Source organism: Dufourea novaeangliae, unplaced genomic scaffold, assembly GCF_001272555.1.
Source record: "Dufourea novaeangliae isolate 0120121106 unplaced genomic scaffold, ASM127255v1 scaffold2, whole genome shotgun sequence".
NCBI lineage: Eukaryota > Metazoa > Arthropoda > Insecta > Hymenoptera > Halictidae > Dufourea > Dufourea novaeangliae.
The window spans coordinates 1,032,076-1,055,375 of record NW_015373882.1 but is presented as its reverse complement, the minus strand read 5'-3'; the positions used below and the strand labels follow the sequence as shown (position 1 = coordinate 1,055,375).

At 32.9% G+C, this 23,300-nt stretch overlaps 1 protein-coding gene across 1 annotated transcript; it reads left to right on the top strand.

Moving 5' to 3' along the window:
• The first annotated feature begins 841 nt into the window (after nucleotides 1–841).
• Nucleotides 842–19,036, top strand: LOC107185860 (organic cation transporter protein-like). The gene is made up of 9 exons (XM_015573669.1): nucleotides 842–890; nucleotides 9,634–9,956; nucleotides 11,351–11,454; nucleotides 11,570–11,724; nucleotides 14,013–14,323; nucleotides 15,252–15,564; nucleotides 16,434–16,615; nucleotides 18,252–18,388; nucleotides 18,547–19,036. The coding sequence occupies exons 1-9, from the start codon at nucleotides 842–844 to the stop codon at nucleotides 18,602–18,604; spliced, it is 1,632 nt and encodes a 543-aa protein (XP_015429155.1). The 3' UTR covers nucleotides 18,605–19,036.
• Nucleotides 19,037–23,300: the final 4,264 nt, after the last annotated feature.

Below are 23,300 nucleotides of genomic sequence, written 5' to 3'. Positions count from 1 at the left end.
TTTAACTAGCAGAAGGAATTAAGATTTCAGATACTAACTTTAACTTGAAATAAAAAATTCACCAGTAAAAACTTTTGACACGTTATTTACCTGTAATTATACAATATATCCACAATGTAATCCGCAACTAACTAATTGTAAGATGCGCATCTTTATGAAGGATAGGTTAAAAATTTCGACTAAAATCTGTTCATGTAAGATTCGTTTTGGAGAAAATCGCCATTGAAAATTTATTACATACACAAGTCTTCGTATTTGCAGCATGTAGACACAACAAATAATGAACACACACGTTAACCCAGTCCTAATCATGTAGTAACATGTACACCCAATATATTTTACAAGCCATATTTTTCGAAGAGTTCTACCTGCAACAATTTTATTCTAGACTTACGACTTATTCTTCGATGAAGACTCTCTCCTGCTCCATTATATCGATAATAAGAGAAAAACACACATATCCTCACGTTATCAATGGCTTATTCTTAGACTGCAGATTGTATACATTTATGGTACGTAGGGCTATGTAAAATACATTAAAGAACAAAATTTAATAAATCCGTTGATTTAATAAATTTTTGTCGTTTCTTTTCTTTATCAAATAAAGTCCTTAATTATCCCTACGTAAGTAATGCCGCTCGTTGACGATCCAAGCGATATGTCATTTTTCCCAGACTTAACTACAAATTTTTATTTTTATTGACTAAAGTTTTAAACGTATGACTCAAACGTTCACTTTGATAAGTACCCCAGAATTTTTTCAGATTAGTCGAGGGCCTAAAACCATGAAAAAAAAGTCCTGGACACAAATAAACCCAGCTTACCTACAGAGTATGAAAAAATGTTTGCCAACGGAGGGTTAGCACTAAATAGAACTACCGACGATAAAGGTACAGTACGAGCTCGATAATTGATCATTTCGGTGCTATAGAGGGCCATATTTCCAGGAATTGATCAATTAATTGGCTCCAGTCACTCGCGCGCTCTCCCCACCGACCGTCCATTCATTTGTTCGACGTAGCTACGTATACGGTGGGCTGGATCCACGCACTTTTTGATCGCCTTACTATCTCCGTTATATTTAGAGATATGAAGAAAGTTTATTCACGAAAGTTATTGAGTATTGAAATATTTTAGTAGAACAATATTATATACACCGCACTTTCTGTGATGAAAAATATGCGAGTTAAACGCGACACAAAAAATTGCACACATTAAATGCGATTTAAATCGCGTTCTTCGCGATCAATTAACGGATCCTCAATTATTAAGCTTCTACTGTATGTCTATTTTTGTCGAATCGATAATCATAATAAACTTGAAAGTATTTAAATTTATGAATTAAGTAATCTCTTTATTTTCATATCTCAATGAACATTGTACAGAATCTGAGGAAATGTATTGTTGTAATATTTCAGTCATTATAAGAGTCTACTAACCAGTCATTTTGACTACTTTGGTAGTTCTAGTGTTAATTATCATTCGTTTGTTTAAATACGTTTCTTTTCGCATGAGCAACCTATGCATGCTTTCGTTTGTCGATATTAACATTCCTGTATACATATTTAAATACAAGGTCACAAGGAATTATATATCACGACTACCATAGCTGGATACTAACCCACGGTTTGGTGGAAATTACTATAAGAAAGATTCCGCAAAATTGACCTTGACCTTGAATTTCAAGGTCAAAGTTCTTTTTCATTGCACCGAGTTCTACTCATCGTGAAGGCCAATGTTGTAACAGGAACCATGGGTCGAAACTCAAGCGTTCTCTTGAAAAATGATGTTATAATTTCTGCAAGCAATTACAAGTTATTTCGTGTAATATAAGATGATGTGATATAATTTTAACTCTCGCCGATATCCGCACAATATAACTGTGCTATGCCGAGTCGTCAAGACGAATACTTAACCCTTGTCATTTTAAAACATCATCTCGAACCCTCGTTGATGCCCCTGACATCATTGTCTTTCCTCGAACGATATTCTGTATGTATGTATACATATGTATATTACTAGGCCTCGTCGTTAAGATAAGCGGGCGACATCAGTTTCGTATTTGGCATCACCTTATTACATGGTATAGAACACCTTACATTTCACTAATTTTTAACCCTCATTTAAAAAAAAATTGCCGATTTAAATAAATAATGGTTTGGTATCAGAAAAATGGTTGCTCCAATATCCGAAAATTCCATTATCCGTACACTTGCGTTTCTCTATTAGCTCGAATACGGTAAGCTCTACTGAACATTCAAGGGTTACCATGGTGAATGAAACTGCATAAAGAACAATGTCCTAGGCAAGTTAATTACCGCTTCCGGTAGGCTTTTTTTCGCTCGGCCGCGAGAGCTCTGCTCGTACAGTAGGTAAAAATAGTATTTGTACACCCTATAAAATAGAATAAGACTTTCAAAATTGGACCAAGTTACTTGAGTTTCTTTGTGAACTGAGGAGGATTAGTGTACTAAACGATGTGTTAACAAAATGTTGAAAACATTTCAACTGGTCGGAATCGCGAAAAAAATAGTAAAGGTCGCTTGTGGCGACTTTTTTATCTGAGATTGTAATGAAAATTTAACAAATACATTGTTTTGATTTATGTTAGTTAATGCATGCTGAAAATTTTATCGAAATCGATTACCGTTGTTATGACATACAAACGGTTAAAAATGTTGAAAATCGCAGTTTCTCGCGACTTTTGACCTACAACTGTAATATATGTAAAGATTCTAACACCTTTCGATGCCTGTTACTCGTTTTTGTATTAACCGATTGCAATAAAAGTTGCAACATGTATATAATCTTCGAAATGTATTTATTAAATTGTCATTAGAGTCTCAGACAAAAAAGTTGTAAAAAAACGACATTTACTATTTTCTTCGACATTCTGAAAAGTCGGAAATTTTAAAAAATTTTCGTAATACATCATTTAGTAAACTAATCTTTCTAACTTCACAATGAAAGTCAAGTCACTTGGTCCAATTTTGAAAGAGTTGTTCTGTTTTAAAGGGTGTACGAATACTTTTTTTACCCACTGTAAGTGTGTCCGCCGTGTGCAGAAGTGACGTATCTGGTTTTTGCGTGATACTACTGTTGGCATGCGAAACATGTGTAAAATAACGTGTGTATATCAATGCCCCGGCCGCGTTTGATAAGCGAATACGCAACCGACCAATCACACTTCTCTTTCCGGTGCACACCCACTTGTTGCGTAAGAATACGCGCCGACCACGTCGTCGACAACTCCAGCGACGATACCCCCTCGTCATGTGAGTAACGGAGGTGGGACGAATACGAGTGAACGGTAATCGATCCGAAGTAAACAATTTAATTGCTGACGGTTCGTACTTTTTTTCATTGCCTTCACTGCTATCTCATTAAGCGATCGCACAGGCGAAACGTTTGCGCTTAACAGGACGCGTTGGTGCGAATACGTAATTATTAGAGTCAAGGAATCATTTTTCACACCATTGCGAGGAACGGCCTCAGAGATGCTGTTTCCTTTTTCACTCGTAACGTTTTGCGAAGGAGAATGCAAATGCATCCACGAAGCCGTTATAGTGCCTCTCCGAGTTATAGTGACTTCGTAAAAACAGCAGAGGTACGGATCTGTCACACCTTTAAGGGTTTCAGTGGTTAGTTCAGCGTCCAGGGAGAGCCTTTCGAAGAAGTAGCAAATTACATATTTAACGGCGTGTATCCTCAACGGTGTGACATAGCACACCCACTGAGAGAGTCACACCTAAAGTCACTATAGCTCGGAGAGGCACTATACATCGTTTCTGGTCTTCAATTTTCGTTTTATTAATCTATAGTCGAAGGTAATAATTTTCACTCATGAGAGAGTATAATGATATTAGAGGACGGTGGGGTAAATACGGACGCGGGGTAATCCTAGACATAGTGATATTCACTTGTTCTATGCATTATCTATCCATGACTGTTTTTTACGGCGTTAAAAGTGGTAAAAATAATCCAGAAAATATATACAGGGTGTTAAAAAAAACTATTCAATATTTATATGGGACTTGGGGCACAGTGTAAGGATCGGTGGCCCCAACGTCTTACTCCACTAGATCACTACACTAAAAACCAAATAAGACCATAACTGCTTCGCGCAGCTGGGATGAGCACCAGAGGTTTCTCTGTAACATGGGCGATAGAATTTGTCATACACCGGGTGACATAATGAAGTATTTCTCAATATATAAATACTTAGAATTGGCACGTTTGTACTTCACAGTCACTCGATCTATGATGCTACACGAGGCATAATGAAGCTCAATTGTTTAAGACGTTGGTAACTAAGGTAACCGAGAGGAATATGTGCAAATAAGACCGAAATTCGTCATTTCGCAGTTATGGTCTTATTTGGGTTTTAGTGTAGATGTCACATATTAGGTAGGGTAAGGGACGATCCTCATGACTCTCTGCCCCTCGCACGAGTACTTCAATTCTTTCATGTGACTCGGGTCTTAAAAAGTTAGAATGGTTGGAAAGTCGGGGTCAAAATCTCATCGAGTAATGTCCACGGTAGTCTTAATTGCGAGACTATGTGGTAGCCATCGGTGCCAAAGCCAAGCTTTGGAGGGATGTACCGAAATGCCCCTCTCCCGAGTGACCTCGTCCAAAACCAAACCTAGGGCACAGTGTACCGAGTAATAAAGCCTTAGTAAGCATAGGTCGAAAGATTAACAATTTATGAAATATAAACATTTGTGTATGTTAACATCATGATTGACTTACTAATGGGTTTTTGATATTTACAGAAGGTGTTCCATATGTCCTTCGTCAATTACCATACACGTTTCGCATCTTCTTCTTACAGAGTCGCAAAAGTCTCTCGGTAATTTATAAGTCCACATCTCTGTCGAATTATTTAACAAACATAATGGATTCCGTTACGTAATTCTTCAAAGTCATTTATCGGCGAAGAATACACTTTGCTTTGCAAATATGCCATGGAATCTTCTGTCATGAAGTATGTGTGGAAATTAAATGACATTTAGAACGCGGTTTATAAACATTGAGGTAAATATCGCATGCGATGATAGAAGCTAGTAAGTCAATCATGATGCTAACATACAACATTGTTTATATCTCAGAAACGGTTGACCTTACGACGTATGTTTACTAAGGCTTCTTTTACTTAGTACAGTTGTGTCTATGTACCATATAAATATTGAATGGTTTCTTTAACACCCTACATAAATATACATATAAACGTAAAGTGAATATCACTATGTCCAGGATTACTCAGCGTCCGTAATTTCTCCACCGTTCCATGATTCTTGCATAATTAATTATTGGTTTGCTTCGTTCAGTACGCCTCGATGTTTCTGGATTGGGAATGTATCTGACGAATGAAGAAAAGTCAATGTTTACAAAAATCTAGACTTTATATTATTTTTTACAAATTCTTGTAAATGCCTATAATTTTTCTATACGCCGTTTGATTTTAACGACATTAAATTATCATTGTCCTATTTAACTTCACAAGTATCCGAATCATGATTCGGTGTCTTAAAAACTATTTCTTGTATTCGATAGAAATGAACAATTTTCACAGAACATATAGAGGCACATTGATATTTAATGTCGAATATTAATTAAAACAACAAATGACATTGTAATATAAATATAACACTACAAATCTACAGGACTAAATAATCTAGCGACATTATCTTTGTTATTACTACGCAATCATTAAAATTTCTACTCCTACAATTTTAGAATTCTTTTATAAAAAATTGTCCACGTTATTAAATGTAAAGTTTCAGCTAATAGATTAAAAATGTAAAGAAAAAAATTAATAAATTATGTTTTTAATATGCTAACGAAAGCACTTTGACAGTATTAAGTATTCAGAAATTATTTTTATACCAATTTGGATGCTAAACAGTTCATTAAATATGCAACAGTCTTTGCAAATAGTAAGATGTTCGTTTCTCGTTATGTATACATACATATCTGTTACAAACTAAAACTGGAGCGTATTGCTGATTAACATTTTTTGAAGACGGTTATCTGCATTTATTCAAGGATTATCATTATACATATGGACTTTCATTATATCGACCTGAAAATATGATTCTGGTAGTAAATGGAATAATAAACTTCATTTCATTGAGTAATAGTTGATAAGCTGCGGTTAATTCGCCGTAATAAAATGGATTCTGTTAATTGGGCCGCATTGACATTAAAGCACTTTGGTGCAATTAAACAACTGCCCTAATTACACAAGGTTTTATTAGTACGTTTATGGACAGTTTGCTCTTTAATATCTCTGCTTTAACATAAACAGATCTGTTTACTTCCCAGTCATTGTAATGTTCGTCGGTCTATCGTTCAGAAAATTTGCTAAAACTTTCTATCGAGACACAAATCTTATAACGTAAAAATCAAGGTCACCTATGTTATCATTTTCAGCGAAATTTTACAATTTGATGTAAAACAATGTCTTTTAAAAATTTTATACGAGGGATTAATTTTTCAATTGCATTCAGAACTCTCTTGTTTAGTGTTAACTGGAATTCACTCTATCAAGGTCTAATATTAAAGTATTCATGACACATTTCAGCTACTTATGTGTTTTATAATATTCATCAATTTAATGTATTCACTGTTATTGTTTCTTTGATTAGCATGTTATTTGAGCCTGAATCATCAAAGATGCGTACAAAGTACCTGCGAAGATGTTGAGCGTCTGGCTTATGTAATTCATCCACTCTTCTCGAATGTAAATTAAACAGATTTGATTAAATGGAGCTATTAAAGTCGGAAAACACGCACATGGATTATGTACACGTCTTACGAAAAGTGTATATAAGTGGTGTAAATCACAAAACTTGCGTTACATAATAATGAAATGGGAGTTTGAAAACACAAAGGGTACTATATATACTAATATACATATTTTTCGAGACCTATAAACAACGCTTTGTTAATTAACAGCACTGGCAACAATGATCGATAATGTTTCGATAGTGTTTCTGAAATTTCTAATAAGTACAGTTTCAAATTCGTTGAAATATATTATAATAAATTCCTTTTACGATTTTAGCATTATTAATCATTTTTCCAAAAATTTGTTCCGCGGTTATTTATATTGCGAAGAAAGAAAACCACATTTATTTTTACTATCCAACAACCTAATACTTTTAGAATTCATATTGAAACCATATTGACCGTCTTATGAAAAGAACAATGTTTTTTTTTATTGGAGCACCTAATGCATTAACGTTCATAGTCTAGATCAGAAGATTTTCAAAAATTAATTGCATACATAAAGAACAGATTGTGCAATGCAGTCTGACCCTTCACTTGGAACAAGAGCAAAGGAGAGGTCAAAGTCATTTGAGTGACAATTAATCGCAATCCTCCACAGTCTTAATTGTTCGATTGAGTTAGCCTTCGCAATCGTTCTTATTTCGGTTCCGTGTTTACCGTCAAAGAATCGTTCCCTTTGTTTGCTGCATTTGATAATCGTCACGGGTGTGGCTCCATTAATACTCGTATCGTTTTGAACATTTTTCTAACTGATCATCGTCAGTTGTAAATATCGAATGTTTATACTTCAATTTCGATTTTATAATATACCATTCAAAATATTTAAACAAGCTGATTGACAATTCAGTTATTATTTGGTAAACTACCAAATATTTTGAATTCCTTAAAATATTAGATAAATCATACACTCGGTAAAAGTGTTACATTAAGTGCAAAATGTGGTTCTGATTAAAAAGTATTATCTACTATATTTAGGATTTCTTTCAATATTTTGTCCCTTCATAGAATCTCAGACAATACTGAGGATTATATCTGTAAAATACTATATGTCAACTTGTTAAAGTTACTTGAATTTAACGTTTTATAACAAATTTCTAGCATGCTCATATGAAATGAATGTAGAGCGTAGTTGATATGCGACTTGTCGTTTTGTTTTGATCACTGATCGTTAGTGGCGATGTGATTTGTTCAAAAAAGGAAAACAATGACAGTGTACGAGAGTGAATGAGACAGACAACCCGCACGTGTATCCACCGAAGCATTATTGCTTCTTGTATTGCAGTCTATTGATTACATGTTTTCTATTTACCAGATTGATTCAGAGTGTAGCCTGTTATTGCAGTGCAAAATTAAAGTGTTATTTTTTTCGTGTTTCATTGCCAAACATGTGAGTTTTTTTAAACATATCTTTGAATGCAACATTTATAATCTTTGACAATAACTAACCAGGTGTTTGAATTATTAAACCCCATATCGTTCACTCAGAACTTGTTTATGCTATTATCTTGCACTGCTACGTAATGTAACTATTATAACACATTTAAAATCAGCAATAGCCGTCTAGAACAGAAGTTATAAATCTACAGTACTAAATTAAAATGTAAATATTACAAAACTTCCTTATTATAATCCTATAATAAATACTCTTTTCATAAAATCTAGAAAGTAAACATATAGAATTTATAACATATTTCAGATTTTGTACATAAAATATCTCACGAATTATTAACTTTTTCCACATAATACTTTAATATTTTATTACGCAGAATGTTTGGAAGAATCCATTTACGTAAAAACAATATTTTTATTCCACAATATTTCAGTATCATTAAAATGAAAACATAATTAACCTTCAAATTTAAGAAAATTCTCTACTTACGAAGAAATTATTATTGTTATGTAATAGGAACACCGTCCATACTAACCTACTTCTGTGAATAAACTTTTTGATATCTTTTAAAATAATGGGATATGTAATTAAGATGATCAATAAATGCGTACATCCAACCCGCCCTATATGTGGCTGAGGCGTACGTTTATTGCACAATTCCTGGAATTTTGACCCTTTACAGCCCCGAAATATACAATAAACGAATGGCTACTGTATTAGGAATAAATAAAGAAATATCCACCATATGATAATTACGATTTAACATTTCTATTAACATTAATACACATCACACATTAAATCATATTTCATTTATGACTACTAAATTGCCATGTCGTGAAAAATGTTTTTTTTTTAATTCCTCTTATGTTATCTGATAGTTTAAAATTATATAGCATATAGCCGTACCGGCACGATTCAAGAACCCTTGTGTTACGATTTAGGAAACATGATCAGTTTATTTATATATGAATTTAATCTTTATAATAAACGTGATATGTACATAAAATGAATGTAAAATATTCTACAAGAAACGTACTTTAAAAAAAATATAAAACTAGACAATAAAACTGTGTTGTTAGATTGTTATCAGATAAAATAAATTAGTAACAACTTACGTCAATCGTACATGATTTTTTAAAATGTGTGTAACACGCGCACAATAGGATCTAATCATGAAACTTTCAATCTATGCTTCTCATTGATGATTTACTTTATATTTTTACCATTCAATATCGCTTATATTCATTAACTGTAAAGAAAATACGCTATAGGCAACTGTCATCTATATTTAGGACTGCATATATTTATACAAATGAACTGTTCAGAAGACAAAAGCATTAGACGTCGATCTATTCCATCTCACCTGTCTTCTTCACATTCCATATCATTTCGAGGACACCTTAATAAACTAATAAAAATGTGTGAAAATTTGTTTCTTTATTTTTCAGCGGAAGTGAACGGTAAGCAAGTCTCTAACGGCAAAGAGGAAGTTCTCGACGATGGCGAGGAGGTCGATGCCGTGCAGGAAGCAATCGGGAATCTTGGCAGATGGCAAATTTTCGTGTGTCTGGCGATCTCGTTGGTCAAGTTCCCGATCGCTTGGCACCAACTCGCGATCGTCTTCATGGCGCCACATCAACAGTACAACTGTACCGCGCCGGCACGCACAGAATTTTCTGACCAGTGCATAGTCAATGTCAATGGTACACTGGCGGAATGCACCGAGTGGGAATATGATAGAAGCACGTTTTCCGAGACGGTTATATCGCAGGTATTTGTTGCATCCATTCATGTCTCTCTCACTCTCTCTGTTTCTCTGTCTCTCTATTTCTATTTGTAAAATGCTCGTAGCGGAAGCGGCGGTAATCAATAAACTTAAAATTCCAGTGACGGAGTTAATACGTTAATCTTAATGATATTTCGTTTGACACTTTTTTTCATAATATTACGATGCGCATAAATAGTGTGCGGGGAAACGTGTTTATTCGATGAAACAATAAATGACGAACTGGACAGTAATAACTGAGAACGTTTTAACATTTGACGAGGTAATTGCTGGGTAAGTGCAACCGTCCGGTTAGTATCTTCTTCCAATCACGTACTTTATATTCAATAGTGAGCTAGGTGTTCCAACAATTAGATTAGATACGAGTAGTTAGAGTTTAGTAATTGTGAAATATTAGGTGAGCGTGAAAGCTTTGACGGGTTTTAATTATAATTTAATAATGATTTAATAACATACGTAATAGCTTTTTTGTAACATAATTTTTTGTAACGAGTAATGTAGTTTCAGTACAAAATTTGATTGCTATACACAACTGACTGTTATTGTTACTCTTGCATCGATTCAATGATAAATTTTACAATTTATCACAGATTAGGATTAACGTTTATTTCTCTATAAAACGCGTATGCCATTGTAACACGTAACTGAAAATAAAAAGCTCATTTTTAATTTTATTTCAAAAGAATAGAACACACTTGAGTTCGTCAATTTTTGTTCCAAATAGGAATATAGTATATTACATTCACACCCATACACTAATAGCATCGTTTACTGTTTTCACAAAATCATGGCTATCATATCATCCGCACAAAATCTATCGAAACTTTTGCACTGACCCAATACTTCAAGTAGTCTGGCAGAATAATTTTTTTTAACTTACGACCGACTACTCATGACTTGATTCAAGATTACCCTCCTTGAACAATTCATTGCTATAATTAAACTGCGGATATTTATGAAAGTATAAAATTTTATGGATAAATTTGTCGTACCTGGACGCAAAGAAAAATTTATTTACCCTGTTAAGTATTCTAATAGGTTTGAAATGAAAACAAGACCTAAATAAACTTTCTGAATCTTTTTACTCTATTGAATTTTAGACAATCAGATATTTTATAAGTGCATAAAATCCTCAGTCTAGTCATAATTTACGTAAAATATAAGTTAATTAAACTACAACAAGCTTCTCGATCTTTATTTTTTTAAGAATTTTATTATATAAAAATAGTTGCATGGATATGGAAAGAAAATTTTATTCACCGTGGAAATTTATTATCATGGTTTATTATCATAATTCAATAAAAGTTTCATAAATATTCATATTCTCGAGCGTGCAAACAGTTTTAAATAAATTTCTGTTTATGATTACATTATTTCAGTGGAACTTAGTATGCAGTCGAACGCATTACGCCAATATCCAGCAATCTATTTTGATGTTCGGCGTGCTTTTGGGCAATATTATATTTGGCAATCTAGCAGATAGGTACAGACAATATTGACACATTTACGTGTAATCATTCAATCTATGAGAGTAAATCCGGTATCGTTGACGCTGAAACATTCGATAAAATTAATGTGTATGAATTATTCTGCCATAGATATGGCAGAAAGGTGCCGTTGATCGTATCCGTTGTTCTCCAACTGGTTTCCGGCATTGGCTGCGCCGTTGTGCCGTGGTTTCCTGCGTTATTGCTGATGAAATTACTTAGCGCTTTGGCCACTGGCGGCACGATGGTCACTAGTTACGTCATTTGTAAGTACTGATAATACACCCCCACAAGGACAATTGATTATTCTGTGAAAACTAGAGATCTAAACGGAAAAGCAATTTCTTCAAGCAGTTTCACGAATTTATTCTACTTTACTGAACATACCTCAAACATCTTACAAAATTACTTAACAAAAACTACACAATGATAATCGGCTGCACATTTTTTAACATTATCCATAATCGAGCCAATTTAATGCAGAAATTAACGAAGAAATAGTCGTAGTGATTATAGACAGATTTGAGTAGAATCAGGGAAGAATTACATACATAAAAAAATTCAGTGTTAATGTCCTACAATTCATTTGGATGAATATTCCCGAATGAAACGAACACACTAAAAACACATACCTATTTGAAATTACACACAACATTGAATATGATTTACATTTTCTCTGCAATATGCAAAATTAATAGGAATTGGTTTATTGCATAATTTAAGTGATTTTTTAACAGTATTATTTCTTTTTCTTTGTTTAGTAACGTAAGTGTCCGGTGTTGTACGGATGGGAGTGTACATTGATAAATACACGGATTATAAAAAGAAAAGATTAACCCAATGTCGGAGTATAAACATATACATATTCCTCAAGAGTTTCAATATCTCATACAAAATTTAAGTTAGGGGTGAGTGGGGTAATTACGAACACTTACACAAAAAAACAAACAAAACGAAAGCTGAATGAGAAACGAATTTGTTTATTAGTTATAGACATACTTAAACTATTCATCTACAAACTACAATTTCCAATTTTGGAAAATTACCATGAAAAATCAACTTTTTAGTCAAAAAACGAAACCCTTGGTGCTCGTGATTACTCGACTGCCGTGGGATAATCACGAACGCTGCATAGGGTTATCACAAACAGAGTGCTAATAAAAACTAATTATCACGTAAGTCGCACAGAAAGTCTCTGCATGCGCTTTCACCTCTACAGAATTTTTCATTTGCCCATAAGTTACATTTGTAACACATGATCCAGTCTTCAGTAAACCCCATCCAGTTTGTTCGCCAATACCCTACGTAGTCAAAAAATAAAAAAAAATTATTTTAGAGTTAAAATCAGTCAACAGAGAACACGTTGGTCATAAAATGTTATTTAATATGTGCTTATTTTAACTTGAATAAATCCTAATTTGTATCATTAATCCAACAGGAACTACACGCAATTAAAAGTGGACAAAATGTTACTTGAAAAACGATGAAAATAATCAATTTTCTTTATTTTGAACGGCGTGCGCGGTCTCTGTTTATTACTTTTTTCTCAGCACAGGATACGACCTAAACTGTCAGCTAGTGGAGGGAAAAAATCAGTTTTCGTTTTTAACACACCGTAACCATTGCGTTCGAGATTGCCCCGCGGTCGTGTTTACTCCACTCTCTCCTACTTCATGGATTAGAATAAATCGTCTAGAAGCTACTGTGAAATTTTGCTTTCAGTACACTACGACGCATACTACATATAGTCGGCCGAGTTCTTAACCGTTTTAACTCCATTTTACAACAAAATTTGGTTAATCAATTTACATGCGTCTCATGGGTACAGATAATTAAAATTCACCATAATATAATCAAAATTCAACGTAGAAAACAAGTATTTTTTTAAAGTCCTAACTCCGAAACTATAAAAGTTTTTTTCTTAATGGTTGTATCTCCAAACATTAATAATAATTAAAAATTTATGTTGATAATAAGATTAAATTTTGTTAAACATTGTAATAAATAGGTATTCAGTAGATGATATTATAATGTGTTTGATTGTTTCGCTATTTTTCTGCTTCTATAATATTAAACTTCAGAAACTTTAAACTCAGTTTTCTCAGTTTAAAAACTCATGGAAATAGAACACTTAAGAACTATAGCGACGATAAGTATTTGCCCATCCATATTGGATTCACCTTACTAAAAACTATGCGAAGATTTTGAAAAAAACTAGCGTTCTTCATAAAGACGGTCATAAAGTAAGCAAAATTGGAGATTTCTAAAGTGAAAGGTACAGTAAAAACACGTAAACCTTTCTTCGATGGTAGGGCCAATACTTATGAGCGTTAGGGTAGGTATATTATACTGTATTAGCATAATAGGAGATTATAAGTTTTTATAATGTACAAAATTTGAGTTTATCTTATACTTACTTTACGATATGGAAGTGTACAAATTTCAAGTTTATATAAATTTTTGGTTTCTGTGGACAAAGTAATCGACTTTACCAAATTTTTCCTGTATTTGGATAAGTATGCAATATCTTTATAATTTTTCAACATTTTCGTAGGTATGGAGATCGTTGGTACACAATGGAGGGCGGCCATCACTGTGCTTTATCAAATTCCATTTAGTTTGGGCCACATGTCATTGGCTGGTCTTGCATTTTTATTCCGCCACTGGCAACACCTTCAAATCGCAATTACTCTACCTTCTGTAATTCTCCTGAGCTACTGGTGGATTGTACCTGAATCTCCAAGGTGGTTGCTGGCGTTAGGCAAACAACGCGCAGCTTGTAAAATCCTGCAAAAGGCGGCTAATATTAATAAGATACAAAACAAGGACATTCCAGAGCTGGTCAGGCAGCATTGCTTGCATCAGGTAAATAGCTTCATCGTTTAAGACGTTATAAAAATATGAAAAATTTGATTTTATATAATTGCAGTATAAATATAAAATGTAACTGTGTATTATTTCAAAGGAAAATCGATTGTGAGAATTTAAAGTACAATTTCATTTTTCAAAAATAATTTGTTATTGTACCTTTTTATTTGTTATTGACCAGTCAGGTGGCAATTATACATACAAAAATAAGTCGACAAAAAAGAGATGAACTTTTTGCGAGTGATGTTTCGTTTTCGAGTTATAATCAGATTTGAAAATTTGTTAGATACACGGGTAATAGGACTTGGCTAACCCGTCTGGCCATTGCAGGCTGCTTCTACTTAATGCCAGCCCAAATACACGTGATTTAGATAAATTTTCAAACTGATTTTCTTCGAAAACAAAACCTTAAATGAAAAAAGGTTATTCTTCTCTTTCGATTTATTTTTGCATGTAGAATCACCATCCTGCCGGTTTGACCACGATTTTGGGGACATGCTGTATAATAGTTCTACAATTTTACAATTTTGATAGTTAATTTTTAGATAGTAAGAATATGTATCTTTATAAAAGTTCATCCTTAAATTGTATGTATACAGCTTAAGAGCAGCTCATTGAATTTAAGAAAAGAGAGTTAAGTCAAATAATTAAAATTTACAATATATTTTGGTTTTATTGCAAAAGATCAATGTCTTCTATCGGTATGATCTAAAGAAGGTTGAAAAATATCATAAACTTATCTTCCTTTTGTGAAGATTTTTTCTACTTTCAACATATTCGCGATCTTGTCAAGTTCACGATACAAAAATACGTAGACAAGAATGGACTAACAATAAGCGAAATAAAACGATAGAAAAATAAAAGCTACCAATAAACTTAACGAATATCCGTTCTATTTCTATTAATAAAAAATAATTTTTTCCAGAATTCCAAGCGATCAGCATCTGATGACAAAGCATCATTCCTGGATCTCTTCCGTACCCCGAACATGAGGATAAAGTCTTTGTCGATCTTCTTCAATTGGGTCGTCTGTGGAATGGGATTGTTCGGAATGTCTCAATACATAGGGCAAGTTGGTGGCAACATCTTCCTGAATTTCACAGTTTCTGGAGCAATACAGGTACCTGGAAACTTCGTTGCTTGGTGGGCAATGAACAGGTTGGGCAGAAGGATCACGTTGATCTCTAGCAACACAATTACTGGCATCTCTGCCCTTTTACTTATCGTAGTTTCAAATGGTAAGTTGTTCTTCTTTTTTTTTTATAAATCGAATGCCTTGGTGAAAGTGAATCAGTGATATTTAATTACATAGTAGAATGATTGCATCTAACACCACCACTCGTAATATCTTGCAAAGAAAGTTCTAAAAATCTGTTAATAGTGTGGTTGCAACGTGTAGTAAATGAGAATTATTTTAGTGAATCTTGATAGTATACTTTGTTGAACTGAGACAATTTTCCGCCACAATAAGGGAAGGCAAAGTTCAAAAATTCTATAAACATTTACTGGGAGTATCTAATCACTGGCGTGCTAAAGTAATTTAATCGATTCCAACATTTTTGTTAACGGAAACAGTTTTGTTGTGTCTTGGTGAACGTGCAGTTGCTACAAATGGGCACATGAAATTTGCAAAGGTACACAGCTGAACTTTGTTTGCCCAGTATATAAACGTGATCGTCTTAATAAAATAATATGTAATAACATAAATATTTTGAAACTGTCTTTCTTTATTTGTATAATAAAGACAGCTTTTTAAACATAATGACGGTTAAGAAAAATTCAGAAAAATGCTCCAACAATATTCGGATTGTTAATAATACTAATAAAAGTACGTATAAATAAAACTTTAAAAACTCATGAATATTCTGATTTTTGCTTATCTTGTTTTTTTCCAATCACGATTGAAAATCTTTAGATTTTAACAGTTCTAATCTGCCGTACATGAAACACAAACAATTTCCTTTTTATCTGAAGCTAATTAGGCACAGTAATGTTAACTACCTTTCAATTGAGAATGATTTGAATTTCAGTAGACGATAATAGGTGCGCTTACCATAAATAATGAATACATGTTTCTACCATTTATTGTTGTTCTACATGCTTGCAGATATCGAATGGCTGCGATTAATTCTAGTCTGTATTGGCATCGTTGGCATGTCGGTTTCCTTCACAACGGTTTACCTGTTTTCCGGTGAGCTGTTCCCCACGGTTGTTCGAAATATTGGTGTGGGCACCAGCAGTATGTGTGCGAGAATTGGTTCCATTACGGCGCCTTTCGTCGTATCTTTGGTAAGTTACAACACGACCGATATGATCATGAGATACAAATGATAAAATCTACATCTGGATTTCTGATTTCATGCAAATTCATTTTGCAATTAGGAAAAGAAAATCAGCAGAAAATGTTTCTTTCTGAATATTGTATTACATTGAGAATAACAGAAATAACAGGAAACTGATGTATGAAAATAAAGAATGGACAAAAAATTTACTTTCTAGAACATATTGGAACCAAATATTTTTCGTAATGTATACTCATAATTGAATCACAGGAAGCAGAATTGATTAATTTCATAAAACGACAAGTAGAGAAAGTTATTAATACTTACTACAGACGTTGCTGTTTTAAATTTCAGATGAAATATACGAAGTCATAAAGATACATAGTAAAGCATTTAAGGTGAAAGTTTAATATAAAAATGCATATATGTAAAGTGCATGGAAATATGCAAATTAAACTATTGAAATTGAAATATGAAATTTATGAAAAGTGAGTTCTGAGAGACTCAAGTATAGGGTCAAAAAGTTATTTTACACTTTTCAGTTCTTTTTTTTTCAAATTAAAAACGGTGGATTATTAGTTTAAATGATTGTCTGCTGTCTTCTGCTACAGATGAAACGACATAAACAATGTTTTTACTAAATTTGAAGCTCATTGTATATACCACTTCGAAAATAGTGTTCCGAGAAAAATCTCTTCGCAAACAGAATACGTATGGTCAAACAGTTCTACGAGTCACATTGTCATATTCATCACAGTGTACACATTTCTTGTAGAGCACACACTGCGTAAAAACATACAAATAATTTATCTGAGTTCCAGTCCAGTTTCCCTTATCAGATAGTTTTAACATAGTAGGCTCTGAAACGTGCAATGCGAGGTCGCAGCCAATCGAGTGTACCGTGTGTGTTAAGGGGTTAACCACCTTGATGTCTTAAAAAAATACCGCATTTTTGCGGTGAAACATTTTTTCAACTGAAATTTTTCAATAAAGATAAAGACATGTATGAATAACGTATGCAAACCTTTTTTTTCAATTTTTCGTTAAAAATAAATATGGAGTATTAAATAAATTTAACAAATAAGTTGCCCATCGTCCTACATTGGACTTTTTCAATTTGGTTAAAGAATAACAAAATGGCGACAAGTTCAAGTTTCAAGCAAAAAGTTCATCTTTTCGCAAGAAAATGGCCTTTCATTTACGGATAATTCAGATAAAAATGTCAATACGTAGGAAATCCTACTTAAACCGATAGACAATATAGATTTGTTTAATATTTTATTGTTCAAATTTTGTTTATACATGCCTCTGTCTATATCGACAAATGTTGATCAGAAAAATATTTGTATCACTTAGAAATAAATTTCTAAATATGCAGTATCTTTTTGATGACGTTATGGTGGTCTGATCACTTAACAAACTGTACCATGGCTAATAGTGTAAAGTTCGATGGAAGAGAACTCGCATATTATATTCATCTCCTCAAACTACAAAATTGTAGATAAATATGTCAATTTCTAGAGTTTTATAGCTCCTTAATTTTAATGGAACAATAAGGAATTCTAAACATAATAACCGTCCACATTTGTTTATTTACTTCTTGAAGTATTGTGCATTACTAATGTTTTCGTACTTCATTGTAGGATCACATTCAAACGTGGCTACCACCGGCGTTCTTTGGAATCTTGCCACTCATTGGTGCCGCGTTGTGTCTCTTCTTGCCAGAAACCGTTGGTTGCACGCTTCCGGAGACGCTTCAAGATGGCGAGGAATTCGGGAAGTGAGTGAAGCGTCTATTAGTTTTGAAATAATGAAATTATTAATAAACGAATGTTAAACGATTTCTTTTCCTACATTTTGAGTAGCATATTTCTTATTTCCATTGACTTTTTGGTAAAAATTTCAATCTACTTAATTTAAATTGTTCATTTTTTTTAGGAAAGCGCATAAGATAAAGAAGAAACCGAAGGACATCGAAGCAGAAGCGTCACTTTGAACGAAAATCAATGGCCACATAAATAAGTGTTTGCGAGACAAACAATACCGCGACGAAAAAATTACTGAAATTGAGATTATCGATTTTCATACAGTAATTAGATGTACATATAAGTAATACTGCGATCATTCCGTGTTCTTATTTATTACATTACATCCACGATTTTTAATGGCGTCCGAGGAATCACTGTTTCCTCTTCATACAGATTTTGGAGCATGTCGATTTCGTGTTCCAGCAATATTCGCTGCTCATTCGTGTCTAATGAACTCAATCGTTGTATTTGTGCATGATAATGGTACATTCTTAGTTAAGATGGAATTCCATCGGATGATTCGACCCGCTGGAAAAATATTTTTGATACCGACGTTTACAAGGAAATTAAGAATGTTACCTACTGCCAAATAACTGTTGTAAAGCAAGTGCCTTGTATTACCATTTGTATGCGAATGCATAAATAGATCTTATATTTTATAAAACATAAATTTCATTTTTTAACGTCCACTCCTAATTTGAATCTTTACTGAATTTCAATTTTTTTTAGACCTTCTATCGTATTTCATATTTATCATATTTCGATATTTCCATGTAACGAAGAACTTAATGTTATAGCAGTACTTTTATATTATTAATATTTATAATGAAGTTGTCTTAATTTCATAAACTCATTTTACATGTTTGTGCGCTTAAAAAAGACACAACAATAAATAAATGAACGTAATGGTTCATAATGAATTTGAACTATTTTATATATATATATCAAATCTATTATGAATAAAGAACGTATCATAAGAATAACGAGCATAGATCTTGGGAATAAGAATGAATACAATACAAACCGTGATTACTTCAAGAATCATTGGAATTTCTAAAACGCAGGTAAAACTGTACGACAATGCGAGTTATATACTTTACAAAGAGATTCATTCCAAGAAATGATCAATTAGTAGGTTTTCTCTATGAACGTTAGTGATACTTTGTGATTCTGTGATCTTGTAATTTGAATCTAATAATCACTACGTAACAATTAAGTGGACAGATACAATCATTATCTTCTAGAAATCTGAATTGCGCTTTAGTATTCTGGAGAACAATTACTGTTGTTGCTAGTGTTGTATTACCATTATTATGATTTTCTAAATGCAAATTTTTCATACAATCCTTCTAGTAATTTTAACACCTTATTTTTCTAGATACGCTTTGTTTAACCTATGTAAAAAAAATAATCTGTAAAACTTATAAAATTTAGATTCAATTCTCTTTTCATTTTTTTAGTGTCTAGTTCATACGTATATACATATATTAAAATTTTGTTAATATCATTTATGACAAACATAAAATGGACAGGGTTTCAATTAACATGGCAATAGTATAGCAAGCCTGAGGCTGTTTGTCAGTGAAAAAGATATTTAAAAATGATCTTCGAAAATATTAATAATTATAAAAAAAAGTATGCTTCCATGTATTAAGTATTTCACTAAAAGCAGAATACTTCAAAGGTTATTCCTTCCGTGTGGGTGTTACCAACTGCACAATTCCCAATGGTAAGTAATGAATCATAATTAACACCAATTCATTTTCAGAGTTAGTTAAACTACATAGTTAATAAAAAGAAATATTATTACTACAGACCTAAACGTAATGTCTACACCTGATAGAAACAATATGTCAGGTTTCAGTTACATTTGTGGTCATTGTCCTCAAAAATTCAAGGTTAACGTCGTTTCTTCATGCTTCATTGCCGCAGAGAGCGACGTTTTTGTTTATTTTGTGGCTGGGATCAGTAATGAACGCAAACCTGCTCTACCTGATCTGGTCTATTCGACAACGAGACCAAACAAGGAATGAAAATCAGTTTTGTTTTCTACCTGATTCGGTTACCTTGATTTTATGCGGGATATCCTTTTATGTGATCCGGTTAACTGTCACGTGTTTGACAGAAAACGGCGATACGGAACTAGTTAAAGTCAAGGAGGCAGAAATCAACCGGAAAATATTTTTATCAACGTAAACACACATTCTGTTAAGGTCATTAATTGTTTTGAAAATTATATTTTTTGTTTACCAATACTTATTATTGTGGTAGTATAGTTTTTATAAGTAAGGGATTTCAGGTATCCGAATTCGGTTACTTTGGATTTTGGATATCTTTTTATTTCGGATCGTTCTCATATTTCGGGGCTGAAACTACCTCTCAAAGTTCATACGAAGAACTACAAAAGTTCTTACTGCTGGTTTATAGAATATTATACCATTGGGTTGAATAAAACTTGATATAAATTAAATTTTCGTCATAACTTGCTGTATGTCAGTCGCCCCTATGAGGGGCTAAATTACCTGTAATCGTAATTAAATACGCATTTAAGATACTCGAAACGTGTACAAAAATAAGTCATTAAACTCTTAAGTAACTTTAGACATAAATTATTTTATTCTGATAAAGTAATGGCTTTGTGACTTTCCATCACTACTGAGGAGTAAAGCACCCCTAATTTAATTATCATATTGTACGATAATAACAAATTAAAAAATATGATTTGAAAATTCATTAATCCTTATACTATGTACTGGCATTAACTTGACACGATTTCCTAAATTTTTCTTTAATTTTCCTAATTTTTATCTAATTATTCCGGGCCAGTGCAGTCGATAACAAATTAACTTTACGGTATAATTTTCGTCACTCCTCTTTGCATAAATAGAATTTAAAAGTGAAATACTAACAATTTACTATTACACAAATTTATAATACAGATTTTGTAGATTTTGTTCACGTGAAAATATTTATTGGAATTATGGAATCCCCATGCGAAATCGCGATTTCAGTTCCGATGCGTTGTCAGGAGCGTAAAACGTTATGCGTCAAGTGCGCTATTGAATGCATTTCCGTTTACCGGATGAGACGGTTTAAACTGTAAACCATTGATACTATTTTACAGAAACACAACACAACGCAGATACAACAATTAACGGAAATTGCGATTGTGGACAAAGTCCTTTACGTAACACTGTCCCTTGAATATAAATCCTGCTTGATTTGTAGTTTCCACATCGCGTGCTACATTTGAATAATATTCAATTGTTATCCAGTAACAGTCCATAGTTGTCTATTCAAGGGAAAGTAAGTATTGCATTTGAAATAAATATGTATTTAAAATAAATCATCTGTATTAAATGTATGGAATAATTCTATTTGTTTTCAATAGTTTCTGTACCTTATTACTTTACCTTAGACATATATTATTAAAATTAAAATATATTAATCTTTTGCCTCGAAGAAATTATGTATTATGAATTTATTGCACAATTCACTGTGAATTATACTGTGTATTATACTTTACATTACACTGAGTTTGCATAATTTCAGTTCTAATTGAACATGTTTCGTTTATAATTACCTCGTGTAGATTCATTTCTTCATTTTCTTTTAATTATATGTCGCTCGTAACAATGTAAATACAATAAGAGTAGGGATTATAATCGCGAAAAATACCCTCAATTTTTTACCGGCAACTCGCCATTGTTTTATCGGTAATTGGATAAATTATATATAACAATATGACGTGTACCTATATGCGTTTTATACAATACTTGTGCGGCGCAAGGGATTCTATTCTGATTCCAAAATTTCTATAAGGTTAATGTCGATAATTTCTTCGACATTTACTACGATATTAATGAAAGAAAAACTTCGATTCCTAATAAAAGCGAACACAGAAGTATCCCATGAAAAACCAACTCTGATCCAAACGTATCTTCAAGAAGAAAAAGTAAGAGAAAAATATATACAAATGGCATATGATTTTCTAATACTACCCGACCAACAAGTGTAAAATCTGACAGAGCATTTTCCGCAGCTGGATGGTTTTGTACAAAAGTTAGATCGCAATCAGGAGACCAAAGTTTAGACAAATTATGTTTTTTGCGTGCCTATTTGTTAAAAAGGGTTGACAAATAACAAATATTTACCTATGTGTTTAAGCTGAGATTGTTTTCACTGTTATCATGGTGAAAATTCATATGTAACAAGTATTATCAATAGTTTACCAATATTCGTATTTTGTGTCATATCGTGTTATATTTTCTGTTCAAAGTAGTTTTATTTGCTTGTATTTTATATAATACTTACTCTTATATTTTCAATACCTGAAAAAATATCGGTAAATCGGTTTTGATTGGAAATTTCACCGAATTTCCGATTATTGAAAAAGTCGGTAAATTTACAATCCCTAGATAAGAGAAGTTACTAAAGAAAACGAGTAATTACTTAGAAATTTCTTGGCAAACTGTATATAATTTATTCGAAACACTGGTAAAGCTCGAAGAAATTGATTATTCGAACGTGATTTGAAAACGTCTTTCACTTGATTAATTGCCGAAGTATGTAAATGTCTTTGTGCTTTTATTTAGAAATTTACATTTAAATTATAATCACAAAACGAAACAGGAGATATCTATCTGGTTTCTGTGTCCGTTCGAAGCATCCCAGCAGACAGTCGTTTGGAGACTTCTGCCTATATAAAGTACTATACCAGAATGAACTATAGTGGCATTCTGCCGTGGACGGTCACCAGTAGAAGGCCAATTCGTTCTTCGGGTGCGAGAGTAGAGTATACGGTGTGACCAGGGTACGTTAACATCAAGCCAGGCTCAGTTCATCGTTTCTCGTCGATCACTGCGCTGCTTACTCCGGTTTGTG

What these genes read in the sequence shown, in the direction of transcription:
- LOC107185860 (XM_015573669.1), top strand. Translation starts at nt 842, where the DNA reads ATGTTTGCCAACGGAGGGTTAGCACTAAATAGAACTACCGACGATAAA. An exon ending in TTTGGCAATCTAGCAGATAG is followed by an intron (nt 11,455 to 11,569) that starts GTACAGACAATA and finishes ATTCTGCCATAG; the next exon opens with ATATGGCAGAAAGGTGCCGT. An exon ending in GGTCACTAGTTACGTCATTT is followed by an intron (nt 11,725 to 14,012) that starts GTAAGTACTGAT and finishes ACATTTTCGTAG; the next exon opens with GTATGGAGATCGTTGGTACA.